General features: G+C 32.8%; 2 protein-coding genes across 3 annotated transcripts; one reads left to right on the forward strand and one right to left on the reverse strand.

Annotated features, from left to right (window-relative positions):
- Nucleotides 1-7680: 7680 nt before the first annotated feature.
- On the reverse strand, nucleotides 7681-13449 carry LOC130967363 (probable GABA transporter 2). 2 transcript variants are annotated; one of them, XM_057892181.1, is made up of 7 exons: nucleotides 13285-13449; nucleotides 12978-13208; nucleotides 12435-12532; nucleotides 8969-9155; nucleotides 8692-8822; nucleotides 8413-8619; nucleotides 7681-8280 (listed from the first exon to the last, which is right to left on the reverse strand). In XM_057892181.1, exons 1-7 carry the CDS (start codon nucleotides 13367-13369, stop codon nucleotides 7891-7893), a joined length of 1329 nt encoding a protein of 442 aa, XP_057748164.1. In that variant the 5' UTR covers nucleotides 13370-13449; the 3' UTR covers nucleotides 7681-7890. The 2 variants fall into 2 exon arrangements, with proteins under 2 accessions (XP_057748164.1, XP_057748163.1); XM_057892180.1 differs by having other exon boundaries at nucleotides 8383-8619.
- A 7549-nt stretch (nucleotides 13450-20998) lies between these two features.
- On the forward strand, nucleotides 20999-22143 carry LOC130966635 (uncharacterized). The gene is made up of 2 exons (XM_057891452.1): nucleotides 20999-21129; nucleotides 21249-22143. Exons 1-2 carry the CDS (start codon nucleotides 20999-21001, stop codon nucleotides 22141-22143), a joined length of 1026 nt encoding a protein of 341 aa, XP_057747435.1.
- The last annotated feature ends 1731 nt before the right edge of the window (nucleotides 22144-23874 follow it).

Below are 23874 nucleotides of genomic sequence, written 5' to 3' on the forward strand. Positions count from 1 at the left end.
AACTAGGAAGGAATTGTAAAATCATGCAAATCATATGAATAAGTGGGTGAAAAGCTTGATAAAACCACTCAATTAAATACAATATAAACCATAAAATATTGGTTTATCAATTACCAAAAACAAAAAAGTCATCCATAAATACCTCAATAAAGTTTTCAACCATATCAGAAAAAATTGAAAGCATACACCTCTAAAAAGTTGCTGGAGCATTGCAAAGTCCAAAAGGCATTCTTCTATAGGCAAATACTCCAAAGGGGCATGTGAATGCTGTCTTCTCCTGATCTTGAGGGTCCACTACAATTTGATTATATCCAGAATATCCATCTAGAAAACAATAAATGCATGACCAGCTAACCTCTCAAGCATCTGATCAATGAAAGGTAGGGGAAATGATCCTTCCTTGTAGTAGTGTTGAGCCTCCTCTAGTCTATACATATTCTCTATTCCGTGACGATTCTTATGGGAATAAGCTCATTCTTTTCATTTTTGATCACTGTCATCCCTCCTTTCTTAGGAACTACCTACACAGGACTTACCCAAGGACTGTCAGAAATAGGATAAATAATTCCTGCTTCCCATAGTTTCATTACCTCTTTTTGGACCCCCTCTTTTATGGTTGGATTGAGTCTCCTTTGTGGTTGCACAATTGGTTTAGCATCATCTTCAAGGAGGATCTTGTGCATACACTTGGTTGGACTAATCCTCTTCAAGTCACTAATGGTCCACCCAAGAGCTGTTTTATGACTCTTGAGCACCGAAATAAGCGCCTCTTCCTCTTCAGGCTTCAGGGAAGAGCTAATAATAACTGGATATGAGTCATTCTCACCCAAGAACACATATTTCAGAGAAGGGGGTAAGGATTTGAGCTCAAGCTTGGGGGCTTCCTCCTCTGCTTTAGGCGTGTGAACCATAGCCTTCTGGGGTGGTGAATTATCAATTTTAACTAATTCATACTCAGAGATAGGATCCAGAATGTCATCAAGCACCTCAGCCTTTAGTACCTCTTGAACAAGTGGTTCAATAACATCTACTTTCATACACCCTTCAGAGTCATTAGGGTGCTTGAGAGCTTCAAAAACATGAAAGACCACCTGTTCTTTATTGACCCTCAGGGTCAATTCACCGTTTTGTACATCAATCAGAGCTCTACCTGTAGCTAAAAAGTGTCTACCAAGTATAATAGAGGATTTCACCTCCTCTTCCATGTCTAATATAACAAAATCAACAGGAAAGATGAATGGTCCTACTTTAACAAGTAAATCCTCAACAACACCCACAGGTAATTTAATAGAAAGATCAGCAAGTTGAAGAGAAATACGAGTGGGTTTTACCTCCTCAATTTGAAGCTTTTTCATTACTGAAAGTGGCATTAGATTGATGCTAGCTCCAAGGTCACATAAAGCTCTCTGAATGGTGACATTTCCAATGGTGCAAGGAATGACAAAGCTCCCTGGGTCTGGCATCTTCTCAGGAAGGTTGTGTTGGATAATGGCACTGCATTCCTTGGTTAACACCACTGTTTCTTGTTCCTTCCAGTTTCTCTTGTGGGTCAACAATTCTTTCACAAATTTAGCATAGAGAGGCATTTGCTCTAGATCCTCTGCAAAGGGAATGTTAATCTGTAGCTTCTTGAAGACATCTAAAAATTTAGAGAACTGCTTTTCTTTGGAAGCCTTCTGAAGCCTGTGAGGATATGGCATTTTTGGCTTGTATTCAAGAGCCTTTGGCAATGTAGGATACGTGTCTAGAGAGTCAGGGAACGGGTTGTCTGCACGCTTAGGAGGGACGTGCTCTACTTCTTCCTTTTTCTCTTCTGGAGCTATTTTTTCAACTAGCTCTTCATTGGCCCTTGTCTCAGAACCACCTGTCTTACCACTTCTCAGTTGAATAACCTTGCAGTCTTCTCTTGGGTTCACCACTGTATCACTTGGAAATGTACTTGCAGACCTCTCAGGTATTTGCTTGCTCAGCTGGCCCATTTGCACTTCCAAGTTTCTAATGGAGGCTCTGGTTTCCTGCATAAAACTCCTCATCATCTCCCAATTAGAATCTTCCTTGGATTTAGAGTTAGCCTGCTGAGGCTGAGATTGGCGGTTATTGTAACTGTTCTGTTGGAAACCGCCTTAAGAGTTATTGTTGAAATTCTGAGGTCTCTGGGGTTGGTCCCCCCACCCAAAATTAGGGTGATTTTTCCATCCTTGATTGTATGTCTGAGAATAGGGGTCATTATTGGGATTTCTAGAACCACTCCCCATGTAATTGACCTGTTCAGAAGAGGATTGAGCATAATTATAGGTGTCATTCTGCACAAAATGTCCTGCCATGTCATAAGAGATCTCTTGAGGTGGATTTTGGGTGTTGATAGCTGAGACTTGCATGCCACCCATGTGTTGAGTAAGTAGATTTATTTGCTGAGACATAAGCTTGTTCTGAGCAAGAATAGCATTAAGAGCTTCCACTTTCATCACACCCTTCTTCTGAGGAGCCTTAGAGTTCACAGGATTCCTGTTAGATGAGTAGAAATATTGGTTGCTAGCAACCAATTCAATAAGCTCAATAGTCTCCTCCAGTGTCTTCTTCTTGTGCAATGAACCTCCTGCAGAATTGTCTAGGCACATCTTGGACATTTCACCCAAGCTTTCATAAAAGATGTCTAGTTGAGTCCATTTGGAGAACATATCCGGAGAGCATTGCCTAGTCAGTAGCTTGTATCTCTCCCAAGCTTCATACAGAGTCTCACCATCCTTCTGCCTGAAGGTCTGAACCTCCATCCTAAGCTTAGTCAGCTTCTTTGGTGGGAAAAATTTTGTGAGAAACTCAGTAACCACCTTGTTCCAAGTATCCAGACTTTCCTTGGGCTGGGAATCTAGCCGTAGTTTTGCTCCATCCATCAGTGCAAACGGGAAGAGCATGAGTTTGTACACATCTGGGTTTACTCCATTTGTCTTCACAATATCACAAATTTGTAGAAAATTAGAAATGAACTGATTTGGGTCTTCGTGGGAAAGACCATGATACTGGCAATTTTGTTGCACCAGAGTGACCAGTTGAGGCTTCAACTCAAAGTTGTTCGCAGCAATAGGGGGCACCACGATGCTTTTTCCATAGAGATCTGTAATAGGAAAAGAGTAAGAGCCAAGCACTCTCCTCTGTTGCTCATTCCCATTCGGGTTTGTCCCATTGGCATTATCAGTATTATTTGGATCCATAGTGGATTCTGTAGCCTTGTAAAGCCTTGCTTGTTGTAAACGCCGCTTGAAAGACCTTTCAAGTTCGGGATCAAAGTCTAAGAGATATTCTTTGTCTCTGTTCCTGCGCATAAACAACCAGAAAACAAGAAAGAATGAGAATCTCTACGTCAGAGTGCATAGAATTCCTAGTGAGGTAACCTATGTAAAGAAATAAAAAAATACTAAATAAAATAAATAAATAAAATAAATTAAAATAACTAATTAACACCAAACTTAATTTCAGAAACTAAGAAAAATATTAGTGCTATTTAGTTATTTAAATTTTTTTAAAAAAATAGCTTTTTAATAAAATAAAAAAAATAAAACGCATAATTTAAGCAATCAAACAACTAATAGTTGTTAATCACAGTCAATCCCCGGCAATAGCGCCAAAAACTTGATGCGGTATTTATAACCCACACTACTAACCGGCAAGTGCACCGGGTCGTACTAAGTAATATCTTACGTGAGTAAGGGTCGATCCCACGAGGATTGATGGATCAAGCAACAATAGCGTTTGATAGGATTAGTTAGGCAAGCAGAAAATGGTTTTGAGATATTCTAAGAGCATTAAACAGTACTTTAAAAATTTCAGAAAGTAAGCAGCAATGAGTTGGGAATAAAATATTTGAGAAAGTAGTTAAGGTTTCAGAGTTATCTAATTTTTGGATTAACTTTTATTACTAATTAATTTAATCATGCAAGATTTAATTTCATGGCAAACTATATGTGACTAGATCCTAATTCCTTAGACCTTCCTAGTCTCCTCTAAAATTCATTAATTGCCAATTCCTTGGTCAATTAATTCCAATTAGAGGGTGATGATCAATTTCTAGTTTATATGCCAAAAGAATCCTAATTATCTACAAATAAGGGGATTATACCTCACATATCCCGTTAAATACAAACAATTAGAAATTCAGTATAATATGTTTTCAAGTTGTTGTTCAAGTAAAGAGCTTTTCCAAGTTTTACAAGAATTCAATTAGAACATGGGTCATACTTCCGTTCCACCCATATTCATAAAATAAAGAACGAAAACACTTATTGAATTATAAATCAAGACATGACTTAAATTAAAAAGATCAAACGAATCAATCCATGAAAATAGACAGAGCTCCTAACCTTAACAATGGAGGATAGTTGCTCATAGTTCAGAGAAGAAAAATAAGGGTTCTGGTAACAATTTGTACCGTGTCTAAATGTACAGAGTTCCTATTTATAACTAATTCTAATAAATTTAAAATCCAATTATCTAAAACTAAAAATAACATCTTCTCCTAAATGATAGGATTTGAATTTAAATTTGAATTAATTAACAAGTCTTCAGCTGATGGGTGGGGACCACTTGCTTTGTCCATTCTGCAGCTTCTAATTTGTGTTTTCTGGGCTGAAAACTGAGTCAAAACGCGACCCAAAATCTACGCCAGCGATTTCTGTAAATTCTGCAGATCGCGCACGTCATGCGTACGCGTCGCTGGTCATCTTCGCGAGTCACGCGGACGCGTTGGTCACGCGGACGCATCGCTGAGCAAATCTTCAATTCACGCGTACGCGTCGCCATGGATACTTCCAGATCACGCGCACGTGTCAGGCACGCATGCGCGTCGATACTCGCAGCCATCTCCTTTGATTCTTGTGCTGCAGAAACTCCGCCAAATTCCGCCGAATGCTACCTAAAATAAATAAAATTGCCCAAAACTCAAAATAGCATCCATAGTGGCTAAAATATAATTAATTCTTAATTAAACTCAGCAATTTAAGTGCAAATTCACTAGGAAAAGATATACAAGATGCTCACGCATCAGTTATATCTATTTGTCAATCTATATCTATTATCTCTAGTTTCCAATCTATATCTTTTAAATCTATTTTCCAATTTATATCTGTTACCTCTAGTCTCTGATCTATATCTGATATCTCTATTTTCCGATCCATATCTATCATCTGTATTTGTCAATCTATATCTGTTATCGCTATTTGCCAGTTTATATCTGTTATCTCTATTTGCCAATTTATATTTGTTATCCCTATTTTGTCGATCTATATATGTTATCTCTAGTTGCAAATTCATATCTGTTATCTCTATCTATTATCTCTATTTGCAAATTTATATCTGATATCTCTAATTTCTAATCTATATCTGTCATCTCTATTTTCCGATTTATATTAGTTATCTCTATTTGCTGATCTATATCTGTTATATCTATTTTTCGATCCATATCTATCATCTCTAATGCCGATCTATATCTGTTATCTCTATTTGAAAATTTATATATGTTATCTCTATTTGCCAATTTATATCAGTTATCCCTATTTACCGATTTATATCTGTTATCTCTATTTGCTGATCTATATTTGTTATATCTATTTTATGATTTATATATGTTGTCTCTATTTGCCAATTTATATCTGTTATCTCTATTTGTCAATCTATATCTGTTATATCTATTTTATATTTATTATCTCTATTTGTCGATTTATATCTGTTATATCTATTTTCTGATTTATATCTGTTGTCTCTATTTTCCAATTTATATCTGTTGTCTCTATTTTCCAATTTATATATGTTATCTCTATTTGTCGATATATATCTATTATCTCTATTTTCCAATCTATATCTATTATCTCTATTTGCCAATTTATATCTGTTATCCTTATTTGCCAATTTATATCTATTATCTCTATTTGCCGATCTATATCTGTTATATCTATTTTTCGATCCATATATATCATCTCTATTTGCCGATCTATATCTGTTATCTCTATTTGCCAATTTATATCTGTTATCTCTATTTGTCGATCTATATCTGTTATATCTATTTTTCGATCCATATCTATTATCTCTATTTTTCGATTTATATCTGTTATCTCTATTTTCTGATTTATATCTATTATATCTATTTTCCAATCTATATTTGTTATATCTATTTTCTAATCCATATCTATAATCTCTTTTTGCCGATCCATATCTATAATCTCTATTTGCCGATCTATATCTATCTTCTCTATTTGCCGATCTATATCTGTTATCTCTATTTGCCGATCTATATCTGTTATCACTATTTTCTGATTTATATATGTTATCTCTATTTTTCGATCTATATCTGTTATCTCTATTTGCCAACTTATATCTATTTTTCTATTTTCAAAATCTATTTCTATTATCTCTATTTTCATATTTATATAAATCATTATCCGAGCTATATCAATCATTATCGATTCTATATCAATCATTAACAATCATTGTCAGATCTATATCAACTATCATCAGATATATATCAACTATCTTTCGAATTATGACTATCAACAGTCAACAAATTCAATCACATATCATACAAGTACAAACACTTATCCATTTGCGATAATTCTTCAATTCAAAGTCGTGTCGTTTACACATGTGCAATCAAACTCAATCTTCAATCAAATCACCAAACAAAGGTGAACCAACGCAGTATTCTCGCCCAACCAATTCACTTTTATCAAAATCGTCTCAGCAACTATTCAAATTAACTATTTAGTTCCATGAAAAACCCTTATCGTTGCATCTATTAAATCAACGGTTCAAAATTATATTGAAAAAACCAAAGGCAAAATCAATGAAAAATACTACTACACTTTTCAATACACGTTAACTTCAAATAACGTCTGAAATTCAAAAGATTTTATTCCTTATTTTAATAAAGCATCTTGAATTGGGGGCTCCAAGGCTAACTCAATGGCCGAGTTATTGCTCATCAAAAGCTCAACTTGTTTCATTAAAATACATTCCCAGGCCAAGCTTGGGGGCTATAATATACCTGTTACAAATCCGAAACCATAACTCGGCATTATGCATCATAACTTGGCATCATGCGTTACAACCAGACTCAACGGACTACATTTTGAAATAAAAACGTCTGACCAGACATTATCACCTACTAAAATCTAATAACTGCTATTTAATTCAGATGATTAACATAAGCATAATCGACCTATTCTACCTCGCCTATAAAGGTATGATATCTTATCCTCAAAACATACTGAATTCACGGTACTAACTTAAGTATCGGAGTGCCTTTTGCAGGTACACTCCCCCTTTGTTCATACTCTCCGTGACGTGATATCTCTCTGGACGAAGAGCTCGGATCTTCCTAGCTTTTAGCTCGGCGTTGAAGGCAACAACTCGGCGTCGACGTCCAAAAACCGAGTTACGTCCAGGTTACTCACACAAGAACAATAACGATGCTTAAACTCATTATCAACCTAGTGAATTGAACATCCGATATATTCATTATTCACATTGTTTAATATTTTCATTGTTTACTTATACTTTTCCATTTGTTAGGTAAACAATGACTTTCTTAAATAACATGAACAACGGGCCTTAAAATTGGCTCAATTCAAATAAAACATACTACATTCCAATTTACTCACCTAAATCTTAATATTAGAATAATCATCCGCACACTTTGTGAATTGAATATCCGATATATTCATTGTTTACATTGTTTAATATTTTCATTGTCTACCTATACTTTTTCATTAACTATTATCGATGAACAGTTAAGATTTCAAGGTGTGGACCCCTTAATATATAACACCCATCACTTGAATCAATCATAAGGCTCCAGCGATGATCGAATTAAGCTACGTAGTTGCTTACTATACATAAGTTAATTTAATCGACAATATCGCCGCCAAAGAGCTTGAATTTGTTGGCATCAAGTACCAATATCCTTATAGAAGAGAATGCACCCATGATTCCAGCACCAGTAAAGACAACTATGATTGAGATGTTGATCCAATAAGTTAACGATGAATTGGAGGGCTTGTGGGTTATGTTGTACATAAGCATAGGCAGAACGAAATCCAGAGGAATGAAGCCTAAAGCACCAACCACAGCGTTGATGTCCCCGAAAAATGGTAGCATGGCCGCCATAAATCCGCAGAATATCATGTAAATGGTTCGAAGAATTATGCGCGGAATGAGGTTTCTTTTGGAAAACATTCCCTGCTTGGCATCTGCTGAATTCTTCTCAATTATCTCATATGCAACTTGAGAATACACCTGTGATTGATGATGATATTCACATCATTCTATTATTATTATATTCTGATATATATAACAAAGAAGGTAGGAAGGAAGGAAATGGTGGATTTAATTAATTACGAGGCCAATGGCAAAGAGCTGAAGAAGTACAAAGACGACGGCGAGGCCGAGGAGCCAAGTGGGAGCGAGAGAAGGACGGTCATCTGGAAGAAGGCTCTTCAAGATGTTAGAATTGGACTTGTTTCCGAATACCCAATATCCAGAAACTGCAGCAGAATAAAATGTGACGCATATTACGGCATAACACATGATGAGCCCTTTTACCATCTTCCCTGTGGCAGGGGGTGCTACAGTTGCCTGCATTCATTCATTCATTCGTATCATTCATAACCACACTATTATGCTTATTAAATAATTTGATTCCATTACTTGTATTTCTGGGAGTATGCCATTCCCAAATATTGCTGCAATAATGGAGATGGAAGTGAAGGCGTTGAAGACCCTATCAGACTTGTTGGCTTCTAGGGAATAGTCCCTTGAAGGTGCGTTTTTTGAGGTACCTGCAGCAAAGCAAAGCAAACTAATTACACATTGCATTGCATCGTATAGTTACGGTAATAGTAAGAAAAGTACGGCCAGCAACTTTAATGAGTATTTGACGGTTATAAATCACAAAAGTTGCTGTCTCCTATAGTAATAGTAATACCTGCATGAATACAGGCACCAACGACGAGGAAGGTGTAGGCCAGGCTTAGAAACAGAGAACACAAATTGATGTGTCGCAGCGAATGGAATGTGGGAAGCTGAGATAATACTATCATCACCACTGTCACCATTGCTATAAAATCGTACAGCTTTAGGCTTCCGTGGGGTGAAAGATTCGAGTACATGATCTTCAATAAACGTAACATTATTACTTCACCAATTTAATATCCTTACTTTGAACAAGATTGTAGCTAGCTAGCTCGCTGTTTTGCAGTAGTTATCAATTCAATTGCCTTAATAAAGTAAATTTATTAGCTCTCTTAATAAATTTATTAGTCAGGGTTGGTTGATAGATCAGCAAGCTGATTCACCTCCCTCCTCTTGATAACCGTAGCCTAATAATTTGGGGAATGCTAGTAATGGGAATGACTATAGGTTCTTTATAAACATATTTTGAATTGATAACTTTAAAGCATCTCCAACTAAGAACTCTTTCAAATCTTAGTTTATAGCTTGTCATGAGAAATAATTTCACTTAAATTTTGCGAGGTAAACAATAAATGAGGACTAAAGTCTAGGTAATGCTAAGGAGACAAAAACAACTTGCATTATATAGCATTTATGTATTAATTGTCGCAACAATTAATAAATATTAAATAAGGTAAGTTATGGTTATTTTTGGCTAATTTTGTTTGATTTCCAAATATTTTCAAAAGTCTAAAGCTTCTTTATCTTTTAAATAAGAAGATTAACTTTAATCTCTATTATGGTCCTATCTAAATAAATCAACATAGCTATAGTAGTTAATTTGGATTTTGTAATAATATTGTTAAATTTTTTAAATTAAAAAATAATTCACAATTAAAAATTAGTAATATACAAAAATAAGTTTAATAACTCCATAATTAATAATAATAATAACAAAAATACATCATTCAAATTTTAATTAATTAACAACATTACTTAATATAAAAAAATGCAAATAAATATTAAAATTTGAGATAAATTTTAATTTTGGATTTATTTTTTAAATAGCAATCAAAATATGAATAAAATTTTGTTGAGAAAAAAATTAGAACGAAGTTGTAAAAATTGAAGTGAGTATAAGTGTATAACTAATATTTATGGAGAATAATAAAATTTACTATTATTAAAATATCTACTATTTCTACTTTTAATTTATTTAAATATTTCTTTAAATGCACAATGACACTTAACCTCAGTTTATTTTTCATTCCAAGTTCTTTTTCAGAGAAATTCTCTTACTCCATCAATTTATTACACCATAGACCCCAAATATTATTCCTCTAATGCATAAAACAAATTCCAATTCCACTTATGTCAGTACTTTATTGCATTTTTCTATCCTTGTGATGCTCTTAACATGTGTGATATAAAAGACATATTAGCTAAATACACACTAGTGTATTTGGATTGGTATTTGTTAAATTAAAGTTTGAATAAAAGTGATTTTATAAAATTAATTTTAAATAAAAATGAGTTTGTATCAATATAATTTATATTTAATAATTTTATATTAAAATTAATATTGATAAAATAAATATTATTTAAATAATATTTATAAAAATTATTTTTTAATAAATAATTATTAAAAAAGATATTATATTAAATTATAATATTATTTTTTATGTATATTTTATTTTTTGGATATTTCTTTTAGTATGTTTTTAATATAATTTTTTAATATTCTTAATATTCTTTTTGGTTATAATTTTTTATTATTATTATTTATAATTAATTTTTTTTATTTAATTTACTTTACCTAATGAAATTAATAAATTATATTATAAAAATATAATATCAAACAAAGAAATTAACAAAAAATAATAAATAATAAATAATAAAAAAGAGCTCATATAAAAGAATAATAAAAATTTTATAAATAAAATAATATTATGTATAAAAAATAAAATTGATAAAAAATATAAATATTTAGAATTAATGGCTGAACGCCAATTAGTAAGACAAAAAACTAAAAATTATTATTTCTTCTAAACGTAGTTATAGGTATAAAATCAATTCTACGTTTATAAATAAAAAAAATAATCAAACCAAAAATTGAAATTTTAAAAAATTTTAAATATATATTTTTTCCTTTCAAAAACAAAAACAAACACACCCGTAATAATCACTTAATACAATATATATCCAATCTCATCTATAATTTTCTCAAAGAAGCATCTTACATAATAAGCTAACTGGATTTGCTGAAAAAAAATTCTCTGAAATAATAATGATAATAAAATAATATTTTAATTACTTTTAAATTTATAATATTTATTATTTATAAATTTATTATTTTAATTTAAAAACAATTAATGGTATATTTTTTTTTAAAATGACAATATAACTTTAGAGTTGTTAAATTTAGCCTCTTCATTTTCATCTCATCTAATCGGCTGCCTTGCTTGCCGCCAAAAGTTCGGCTTTTCGGCTTAACTCACACGGTAGAAATTAGAAAAGGATACATATAATTAATTATAAAAATATTATTTATACATTAAAATCAATCATATTTATATATATAATTTAATTTATTTTTAATATATATTTTATATTTAAATATATATTTTATATTAATTATTAATTTTGGTAATTAATTTTAATGTATACGTAGCATAACATAATTAATTAATAAAGTGATATTTTATAATAAAATTAGTCATCAAAGTTAAACACAATATAAAATATATATTAAAATATAAATATATATTTAAAATAAATTAAATCAAATATATATTCATATATAAATACATTAATAACTAATTTTAATGTAAAAATAACATTTTTGATACTTCTATATTGCCATTTTCGTTTGTCTTAGCTCTCAAATGTCTTATCCCCATTGAATAAGAAAGAATGATAGAACACGTCACGAAACGACGTTAATTACTTAAAGTGTAAAACCATTTTTCCACGGCAAAACCGAACTTCGGATGATATTCAAATGGAAAGTTTTGATTGATTATGTTTTTAAAGATTTAGTTATCATTTGTTCTTAAAATACATCATAAAATTATTCATGAAAAATATAAAATTTAAATTTTAATATATTTTTATATATTTATTAAAATAAAATATTTAAATTTTTTATTATTAATAATTTTAATTTATATTCTTAAAATATATATTAGTTAAATTTTTTTCTTAAAAAATATCATTAATACATTAAAAAATTTAATATTTCTCGTTTATTTCTTAATTAATATTTTAAAAAAAATATTAAATTTATAAAATAATACTACGTAGAGTACGAGTATAAATTAATGGAGATATATACGAGTTATTCACTAGGACACAAGTTTATTATACTTTCTTTTATCCTTTCTCACTCAATGACATAAAAATAAAAAAAAAAGGAATGTAAAAAGAGAAGAACGTAGCATTGTTAGAAATATTGGCAATAATATAAGCAGAAAAGTAATACTAATAATTATTAGGCAAACCTTAAGACATTCGCCAGCAAGCAAAATTGCCCCCACACCAACTCCAGTGTTGATTGCTGTTTGAATAAAGATTACAAAATAGAACATCCATCCCGAACCTGCCACAAACCAAAGCAACCAAGAAAATGTTATCAAAATAAGAAAGAAAAAGAAATGTTATGACCAACTGAATACAACTTATGTAAAATAAGTTCTACACTATGCAGTAACGATAATAAAAAAGATGCCTCTAAGAATTAAACACAAATATTTAAATATTTCTTTTATTTATTTATTTATTTGTTTTGTTTTTTTGTTTTGTTTTGTTTTGTTTTTTTTTTTTTTTTTTTGAGTTAGATTGATACAACTTAACGAGAGATTTGTTGCAAAAATAGTGTGGAAGAATATCTAAGGATCATTGAAAAATGGCCAAATTTAGGGCTCAAACAGTAGTTTTATGGCATCGGTTATGAAAGTCAACGAAGCAGGGAATGTGGCTATAAGCAACATTGACACGTGGCAGATATATATGGCAGTGCTGCATAGTAAGCATGGTGAAATTACCAAAGACGTCGGCGGCGAGTTCGCGGAAACGGATATGGCGACGGCCTGATTTGTCGCAGTGATCGAGCACTCTGGACATGAGGAAGTAAGAGTAGAAGGTGACTAGGCCCATCACGGTGAGGCACAAGAACCCAAGGCCCCATCCCAGCCCCCTGAATGCGTACGGCAGCGTCAGTATTGTTGGCCCCACTATCGCCGTCGTTAGATGAAATCCCGCATGCCACCATTCACCTACATATACATCATTTTCTCTTGATTGTTATCATGCTGCAGGATCATATCATTGAAAACCAAAATTTGTGATTACCTTTGGACTCGAGGACGAAGGTGGCTCCGGCGTCGTCCTCGTTGCGGCTCTCCGGGGAGATGTCCCCTTTAGGTGGTTCTGCCATGGTTGGTTGTGTCTTGTGGATTGCGGGGATATCTATTTATATATGGTAATGGAAATTGGCAATTGCAAAATACTAATAATAATATTAGTAAAAGACAAGAGAGGAGAGACTAGGAGAGTGGAGTGGTGGGACAGGGAGGGGCGAATAGGCAAGGGGGAAAGGGGCAGAGAGCTTTCACATTTACACATTTAGGATTTGGCATTTTCTGAACATACGGATATGTATAATTCATGTATGTTCACACTTGAAAGTTTTCCTTAATCTATAAGACTAAGAAGGAGAGGCAGTGCATGCGCGGAGACATCGACTTTTACCATTTAAGTCGAAGCAGAGCAAATCATTAACTCTAGAGGAGGCAGTTGAGGGAGGAAGAGGGAGAGTATTAGCATCATGAGGGAAATCTAATGTGTAGGCTGGTTTAGTAAAATTTTTACAATCCTGCTAGCTAGACCATTGAATATCTAAATAAGGTGAACAGTAGACTGATTAAAAAAAAAAGTAAATATTCTGTTTGATTTTTGACAATTATTTTTTATAATAAGATTTTAAAAAAAACGAATTTTTTATTTTTAATATTGGAGTGGTAGCGATGTTTTTCGTAAATGTGGATTGTTGGGATGTTTTACTCAAATGTGGGATCGTTTAACTAGAGAAGCAGAAATCGGTGCGACCGATTTCTGAGAGGTACACAAATCGGTGCCACTGATTTCTGGGAGACACAAATCGGTGCCACCGATTTCTGGGAGGTATACAAATCGGTGCCACCGATTTCTGGGAGGTACACAAATCGGTGCCAGGGATTTGTGTTAAAAAAAAATTAAAAAATTTTAAGTACAGAAATCGGACCCAGCGATTTGTGTACTCCCACAATTTTAAAAAACACCAAAAATTACCATGTTAAAGTATATCACCACTTTTTTTTCCATAACAAAAAAAATTAGCTTTGATCTTTGATTTTTTTTAGACTGATTAGCTCCTGTGAAAAAAAATATCAATATTAACTTTTTTTGGCATAAGAGTTAATCAGTCATATAAAAATAAATCTCAGGAGTTGGGTTGGTATTTTCTTTTGTCAAAAGCCTCGTTGTCTTTTGAGGTAATTGTCAGGGGTTGTTCTAAGTTTTTCTCAAAAAAAAAAACACTCCAACTCAAGAAAAATTTTTTAATCCTACCATTGAAAATTTCAATCATTTTCTTTTTTTAATCCTAATTACACTTCTTTTTAATTCAAATCCCCTCCTCAATGTCACTATCTCCCGCAGTCACCAACTTCGAGTGCTGTATTAAGAACAAGCATTCCATTTGTATGAAGAAAAAAATTTTCATTTATATTAAGAATAAACATCTCATTTGCATGAAAAATAAACATCCATATATTTATATAAAACTTCTGCTGCATACCTCTTCACAGCATCAATCTGCGCATCCAACATATTACTGTAGACGTAGCCTTTTGAATCCATGCTGTGCGGTATTGTGAGGTTCATGGCGAAAATAGCGGAGGAAGGAGGGAAGGAAGAAGCAAGAACTTGTAAAAGATATAGTAGACACTAAGGTAAATTTGAGTAATAGTGCTAGTGCAGGTCAAGAAAAGCAAGACTCAATTAACTAGTATGAGTCATAAGTATAACCACGAAGTCTTTGCTTTCAAAATGAAAAAGAGGTGCGATACATATTTCTCATAATCCCAATTTCGCTTTTACTATATTTTCTTCTTTACTAAGTTGTCCTAAGTTCTTTTTTGGTTTTCACTATCTAGCTTGTATACATCATCATCATGCCCCTATTTTATTTTCATCTTTCTTCTTGAAAATTACATGCTTCAATTCTCTTCAGATGGTATCTAGAGTTTAAGTTTTTACTCTTCAATGGCTGAATTGCCTTTCAATTCTAACTCTGTCAACAGTAACAACAATCCCCAAAATATCGTCACATCTGTTCCTACCACGACATGCTTCTTGAATTAACGATTACTCATCCTGATTGGAGATAAATTTGGTGAAAATAATCACAAGACTTGGTTACAACAAACTGTGGCTACTATTTATGGGTAAGATTTATAAGATTATCTTTTATCAGAAAAAATTCTCTCTCAATACCTTTTTAAAGAAGATCAAATTGCTGGAAAAGAATCTGCTCACTACAAGTAGTGGAGGCAAGATGATTCCAACCTTATGTCATGGATGCTTGCATCAATTGACCCGAATTTTAAAAACAAAGTGGTAGGTAGTGCTTTTAGTTTTCAAATTTAAAAAAAGATTAAAGATTACTTCGCTAAGTCAATCTTGTACAAAATCAAATAACTCAAGGCACAATTGAAACTCATCAAGAAACATGGATTATCTGCCTCTAATTATATGTTCAAAGTCAACCATGTTGCTAAATCTCTTGCGACTTTAGGAAGCCCTCTTACATCAGCAGAGCATATTAAAGAACTTTTTTTAGGGTCTGAATTCTGATTATCAAATGCTAATCTTTACTGTCAATGTAAAATAAAAAATGTACTCGTTAAGTGAAGTTGAAACTCTCATTATGACTCATGATGATATGGTAGATAAGTTTCGAAATTTAGATAGTTTAATGGCATAGGCTCATTTGACACAAGGCAATTTTTTATCTTCCATCAATCAAGGAAGGGGTTTTGAAGGACGACGAGGCAGAGGAGATAGGTTCTCTCGAGGAGGTAGGTTCTTTAATTCAAATTCTAGACCACAATGCCAAGTTTGTGGTCATACGGGTCATATTACTTGACATTGCTATCATAGATTTGATCAACAAATTTCTCCTCTCTTAAATTCTACTGCACCCGTTTATAGACCTCAATCTCATTTTTCTTCATCTTCTACACCAACATTACAACCACCAGTGGTATTTACCACGCCACCACCAACTATAGCATTCTTTCATCATTCTGAGGCATACATGGCTGTTCCCTCATCAGTAGCAGACACTTCTTGGTACCTAGACACAGGTGCATCTTACCATGTCACCCCAAATCACTCCAACCTACTTACCAATATAGAATATTCTGGCCTAGATCAGGTTCTTATAGGTGATGGATCAGGTTTGTCTATTAAACATTATGAAAATTCAATTCTTTATGCACAAGACTCAAATAGATGGTTTCAATTACAAAAATTAATTCACACACCACATATCACCAAGAATTTAGTCAGTATTTCTAAATTTTGCTCAAGATAATAACGTTTTTTTTAATTTCATATCTTTGTTTGCTTTGTTAAATGTCAGTTCTCTAAGAAGGTTCTCTTGCAAGGATTTCGTAGAAGAAGAATCTACAAATTTGTTAATGTTGTTGTTCCTCATTTTTCTTCGTTTAAATTTTATACCTAGAGTTCTAGCTATTACATGTTCTTCTTTTGAATTGTGGCACAAAAGGCTAGGACATGCTGCCAAACAAACTGTACACACAGTCTTAGATAATACAATATTATTACTCAGAATACAATTGACTCCTTTAATTCAACTTCTGATAATTCATTGTGTGAAAACTGTGTTTATGCACAATTACACAAGATGCCTTTTCTGATTCTACTACTACAGTACTACTTATACTGCACCTCTTCAGTTAGTATATTTTGATGTTTGGGGCCCAGTCCCTATTATATCTCATCTTGATTTTAGGTACTATGTTATATTTGTTGATGCATATAGTAGGTACACTTATCTATATCTATTACAATCTAAATATCAGGTATATACTGCATTTTTACAATATAAGACTCTCATTGAAAATTTAACAGGACATAAATTGAAGGAGTTACAAATTGATCATGGAGAAGAGTATAGCTCCAATAATTTTAAAGAATTTATACTTAAATATGGCTACATAATAGATATTTATGTCTTCATACACATGAACAAAATGGCAGGTTGAGAAAAAGCATTGCCATGTTATAGAAACAGCTTTGGCAATGCTTTCTACAGCTTCCCTTCCCCTTACCTTTTGGGATCAAGCAGTAATTACTGCTACATACTTAATCAATAGATTACCTACTTTTGTTCTCCAAGATAAGACACCATATAAATTGTTATTTAATCAAATTTCTGATTATCAATATTTGAGAATTTTTGCCAGCACATGTTATCCACTGCTGAGACTTAAGTTTGATTATAGATCTTCCAATCCAGTGTTACATGGCAAAACTAAGCATTTTCAACTTGATATTTTTTTCAGATAGTATATTTTTTCTTTACTAAGTTACCCTAAGTTTTTTCTTGATTTTCACTATCTAGCTTGTATACATCATCATCATGCCTTTATTTTTTATTCATCTTTCTTTTTAAAAATTACATGCTTCAATTCTCTTCAGAGAACTGCCATGAAATCTTGCGGTCGAAGCCATGGAAGGCGAGAACGAAATGAATATTCTGCATGGCTTTGAACAATGCATTGACATCGAGGTAGTCGTCGTTGTTGTTGACAGTGGGATGAGCTGCGACAGTGAAGGCGGGGCTGCGGTGGGATCTGCTTCGGCGGCGTCGGTGGGAGACTAGGCGGCATCAGAACAGACGGCGGGGAGTGGATTGGAGATCACAAACGGAAAATGAAGATAAAGAATGAGAGGTTAGCGTAATTTTGGGAGTAACTGTACCAATTATGATTTGATTTGATTTGATTGTTAATCCTTATTTTTCAAAATTTAAAATTTAAAATTAAAAATAATCAATTAATAATTTGATTTATAATTTTAAATTTATTTTTACTCTTCTTTTTTATTCTATTATTCATATTGTTTACAATTATTATTTTTTTTATTATTTTTTAAATTTTTATGTTTTAAAATATTTTGTCAAAATTGATTTGAAAGATGATTTTTTTAAAAAATGATAATATTTATATTTAGTAAATAAAATTAAAAATAATATCTTTAAATTAATTAAAAATATGATAAAAATACATATTTATGAACTGAGATGTTGTATATTAATAAAAGTTCTAAGAGTATTTTTGTCATATTTTTAAATAATTCAAAAATATTTTTATTGATAACAAAATTTAAAAATATTTTGTCAATATTAAAATAATTTTGGTAATTTTACTAGTTTACCTATATAATTATTATAAAAATTAGTTTCTCTCTCTATATTCTGATACTCATTTATGTCTTCAATTTTTATCTTAATAATTTTAATTCGTACTAATATCATGGAATAAAAGATTAGCTAAAATAAGTTATTAGAATAAAGTATTAAAATAATTTCGTTAACAAAAATAATTTTTAAAGATATAAATGACAAATAAATTTTTAAATAATTTAAAAATATTACAAAAATAACAAAAAAATATTATATTCTTATTAGTGACCAAAAAATTTGTAATAAGCAAACGATTTGGTAAATGAGGTATGTTACACATACAAGTTCTTTTGACTTACAAGTCTTACAAGTTGGGTCAAGTCTAACAAAAACTATATTCACTCACATGTGTGTCACTCAACCGTTTCCAAAGCGCACTTTTACTTACCATTATGGAAGACACTTCTTCTTCTTCTCCACGTTCCTCCTTCTCCTCCTCTTTCTTCTCCTTTCTTGTGTTTCTCCTCCTCTTTCTATTGATTTTGCAACATTATGTATTTTTTCTTTGTTTGATTTTTTCTCTCAAGAAGAATTATAAGAAAACGAAATAAGAAGATGAGGAAGAAGAAGCAGTAGAAGATGAAGAGGAGAAAAAAAAAGAGTTTTGAATTATGCAAAACTTATCAGAATAAAAATACACCCAAAATTTCTTAAAATACACCCAAATATCTTCGAGTTACACCCAAATATCTTCGTGTTACACCCAAATTTGTTGCAAAAACAGAAAAATATTTTCTCTAATACTGCGATTTTTCTTCTTCTTTTTTTTTCCTTATTTCTTTCTTTCTTTTAGTTAAATGAGTGTAAGTTCATCCTCTTCCACGTAATTCTGCAACATTATGTGTTTTTTCTTTTTTTTTTGATTTTTTTTATTTTTATTCTTGTTAAGAGAGTAAAATAAGAAAAAACTTGAGAATGTAAAATAAAAAAGAAAAAATGAATAAGAAAAAAAGAAGAAGAAGATGGTGATGATGATAAAAAAAGAGAAATAGTAGAAGATGAGAAGGAGGAGGAGGAAGAGGAAGAGTTTTGAATTATGCAGAACTTATCAGAATAAAAATAAACCCAAAAATTCTTAAAATACACCCAAATATCTTCGTGTGTTACACCCAAATATCTTTGTATTACACCCAAATTTGCTGCAGAAAAATCTTTCCTCTAGTGCTATATTTTTTCTTCTAAATTGAACCACACCTTAGCCACTTGATTCGATTTAAAACAATAATCAATTTCATTTTGATTCAATTGATAATTTGAACCTGAATTATTTATTATCTTCAATAACGAGATAACTAATGAGGAAGGAGAAAGATTAAAAAAAAAAGAGGAGAAGAAATTTCAATGAAAAAAGAAGGAGGAAGAGGAGGAGGAGGAAAAAGTGGTGTTGATGACGATGATAACGAGAAAGAAAAATTACGAAGAAGAAGAAAAGACACGAAGAAAAAAGAAGAAAAAGAAGAAGAAGAAGAGGCATAGAGAAAAAAAAAGAAGAAGATGCACGGAGAAAAACATGAAAGCACGTGAATATAAATGACTTGTACGAAAAAATGATTGTATGTGGAGAATAACTCTTGGTAAATTTAGTCTAAATTTTGGCTGTAACATTTTGAATAACTATTTACAAAATATACATAAAATGAAAACAAAATTTGATCTTTAAATTTTTTTTAAAGAATTAGTCATTCACAATAAAAACTTCACTTCACATAAAATTTTTAAATTTAATTTTTTAATAGTGATTGTAAAATATTACATCAAAATTTAATCTCTAAAATTTTTAAAATATATATATTTAATATCAAATTATTTTTAACACACTTTTAAATTTGTCCAATATTTATTTGTTGTTTGTATATTTTAAAATTATTGACATATTATAAATTTTCGAGTCAAATACTATTTTAATAATAAAATATATTTTTTATCATAAATTTTTAAAAAATTTTCAAAAATATTATTAATATTTAATTTAATTCAATTTTGTTCATAGCATATTAAAAAACGCTACTGATTCAAATACTGCAAGCCACCAGCTCAAATATGGGTCGAATGCTCAAATTAATGGATACACAAAGTCCTCACTCTTTCATTTTACCCCGATGTCGATGTGCGACTATTTTCTCAACGGTCAACACTTCTGCTCCAGCGTAGGTGTTGTGAGGATAAAAAGATATCACGATCGTTTTTTTCTTAAATATGATTATAGTCCCGAATAAGATTGATAATGTATCATTAGTGTCTTTCTAATTTTTATATAGTTATTGATATTTTTCTGAGAACTTTCTCACAAAACGTGATGTATTTATATAACTAATACTTTTTTTTTAAAGTGGCAATAGTAGTAGTTAATAAAGGGAGAAAAGGTTTTTGATATTTTTTATAATCCTCTCTCCTCATGTCCTTGGAAGTCTCTTCTCCTAGGGTTTGAAGAGTGTAGTGTTACTGTCCGTAATACATCGTGCAAAGAATCCTTACTAGTGATAACTAGTAGAGTGATAAATATTAGTATCCCAACGAAGTGGAGTACAAACAATGGCTGATGAAGGAGAATATATGGAACCAATAGAACAGGAACCTGACGAAGAAGAAACACTTGTCGTGTTGATGAAGACGACATTTCAGAAAGTGTCCAAGCATGCAAAAATAGCATCATTGGGAAGCTAGTAACAAACAAAAACATCAATGTTACATGGATCCAGACAGCATTGTCCAATATATGGAAGAAACCAGCAGGCTTTAGAGTTATAGAAGTTCAACCCAAGATCTATCAATTCTTTTTCAGCAAGGAGGTAGATCTGAACAGGGTGCTAAAAGGAAATCCATGGTTCTTCAGGAATGCCTGGCTGCTAGTGAAGAAATGGGAGAGAGCTGAAGACCAGATAGACAAAGGCCTAGATAAGGTGGAGACAAAAATGCAGATCTGGGACCTACCGGAACACTGTAAAACACCAAAACTTGGAGAAAAGATAGCTGCTTGTATGGGAGATGTAGTGAGCTGCAAGCTGTTTGAAGCAGGAAAAGACCAAGTGAGATTCATCAAAGCAACTGTCAATATGAACATAAATACACCCTTCATGAAAGGAACAAACGTGGGGAGCATGAAGGATGGCCTTACATGGGTAAACTTCAAGTACGAAAGATTACCAACATTTTGCTACTACTGTGGAAAAGCAGGACAAGAAGAAAACAACTGTGGAAAAGGAAAACAAGATGAAGAAAGAGGTATGTATAAATCCAAATCTCTTGGTCCCTGGATAAAAGCAGATATTACTGGTGTCAGAGTTGATACAATAAACAGTAGAACAAATAAAAAACAACAAGAAGAAAACAAGGAAGAAGGAAAGCGTAAAGCGAGAATCACAGAAAAACTAATGGAAAAACTGGCATGTCTGTCAATCGTGGACTCATTTGAGTCCGACATTGGAAAAGATAACAGCCAGGCCCCTGCGATAACACTCCCAGGAACCTCCTCACTGAAGAGGGATCTGGAGGATGGGATCAAAAAGGGGAAGGAACTCCATGAGTTTATAAGGAAGAAAACTATAGAAATCAACAAACAACAGAAAGGACAAACCAAAGAAGAAACAAGGCTAGACTTGGAAATGAGTGTGATAGATAATAAGGAGACTGAAAAGGAAGCAAACTGGAAAGACAGGAAAAAAAAAGAAAGAAGATGAAATTCTGCTACAGGAAATTACAAACCCAAGCAAAAGAGAGAATGCAAGCACAGCAAGGAGATGGAAAAAGCAAGCTAGAGAAATACCAAATGATATAGAGAGAAAAATAGAAAAAGAAAACAAAGCACACAAAAGGAAGACAATTGACAGAGATGAGATGGAGATTGAGGATAGGAAAACAAAGTCCAAAAAACAATTCTCTGAAAACAAAACAGAAACGGTGGAGGCTGCAGAGCAGCCCCGCCGAGACCAATGAAGATCTTAAGCTGGAATTGCCGTGGGCTTGGGAACCCATGGACAATTAGAGCTCTAAACAAGCTCATTAAAAAACAAGCTCCCAACCTAGTTTTCTTAATGGAGACTAGAAGAAAGGCGAATGAGATGATGAGACTAAGATATAAGGGTGGAATGAACAACATTATCGGTGTGGACTGCAGAGGTGATGGAAGACAAAGGGGGGTGGATTGGCTGTTTTATGGGATAGGTCTCTGGAGGTTGAGATGATTTCTATGTCAAACAACCATGTTGACATGGAAGTGAGAGTAGCGGGAAGCGGTACTTACTGGAGGGCAACGGGCTTCTATGGCTTTCCGAAGAGCCAAAATAAACAGGAAAGCTGGAAACTCTTGAGAACACTTGGGCAAGCATCTGATATGCCATGGACAATATTCGGTGACTTCAACCAAGTGATGAGACAACAAGAGAAGCAAGGGGGAAACCAAGTGAGTTATTCCCAAATTAGAGACTTCCAAGAAGCGGTACAAACGTGTGGACTGCTTGATTTGGGATATGCGAGCTACCTTTTTACATGGTCCAATGGACAAGCTGATGAGAAGAACATACAAGAGAGAATAGATAGAGCCTTTGCTAATAGAGAGTGGTCAGAAATATTTCCAAAGACGACGGTCCAGCACCTTTTCAGATATAAATCAGACCACTGTCCGATCTTGATGGACCTAGCTGGTGAAAAAGGGGTGAGGAAGAAGGGTCCTAGAAGATTCAGATTCGAGGAGATATGGTTGTCAAATGAAGAATGTGAGACAGTAGTGAAGGAGACCTGGGAGTCTTGCCAAGGAAGCATTCAAGAAAGGATTGGAAGTTGTAGCAAGAAATTAAACCATTGGGGACAACAAAATTTTGGTGACATTCCGAGAAGAGTGAGGAGAGCCCAAGAGAGGATCAACCAACTAAATTCTATCTCCCAAACAGAAGATGTGATAAAAGAAACAAAGGAGAAAGAAGCAGAATTAGATGAGCTATTGAAGATGGAAGAAGTATGGTGGAGCCAAAGATCAAGAGCAACCTGGTTGAAGCACGGAGACAGAAATTCAAAATTCTACCACCAAAAAGCATCACAAAGAAGAGAAAGGAATAGAATTGAAGCGATCACAGACGATGTGGGCATAAGGTATGAAGATGAAGATAAAATAGAAGAGGTCATGAGGGGCTTTTTTGAAAATTTATTCAAATCGGAAGAAACACAAAATGAGAAGGAAGTGGCTGATGTGGTTAAGGGGAGGATAAACAAGGACAGATTCGAGGCTCTCAATGCGGCATTCACAAAAGAGGAGATTTTCCAAGGCCTTCAATAGATGCATCCTACAAAAGCACCGGGCCCGGATGGCTTACCGGCAATTTTCTATCAAAGAATGTGGAAAACTGTGGGAGATCAAGTGGCAAATGCAGTGCTTAAGATTTTGAATGAAGGAGCAGATCCGACACCTATTAACC

The sequence above is a fragment of the Arachis stenosperma genome, chromosome 3 (genome assembly GCF_014773155.1).
Source record: "Arachis stenosperma cultivar V10309 chromosome 3, arast.V10309.gnm1.PFL2, whole genome shotgun sequence".
Taxonomy (NCBI): Eukaryota; Viridiplantae; Streptophyta; class Magnoliopsida; order Fabales; family Fabaceae; genus Arachis; species Arachis stenosperma.

Excerpts from the sequence above, each read along its gene's own strand:
- LOC130967363 (XM_057892180.1), bottom strand. The coding sequence starts at position 13,369 with ATGGCAGAACCACCTAAAGGGGACATCTCCCCGGAGAGCCGCAACGAG. Across the intron at positions 12,533-12,977 it reads ACTCGCCGCCGACGTCTTTG|GTTCGGGATGGATGTTCTAT; the intron begins GTAATTTCACCA and ends GGTTTGTGGCAG. Across the intron at positions 8,281-8,382 it reads AGCTCTTTGCCATTGGCCTC|GTGTATTCTCAAGTTGCATA; the intron begins GTAATTAATTAA and ends CATCAATCACAG.
- LOC130966635 (XM_057891452.1), top strand. The coding sequence starts at position 20,999 with ATGGCTGATGAAGGAGAATATATGGAACCAATAGAACAGGAACCTGAC. Across the intron at positions 21,130-21,248 it reads ATAGCATCATTGGGAAGCTA|CAAGGAGGTAGATCTGAACA; the intron begins GTAACAAACAAA and ends ATTCTTTTTCAG.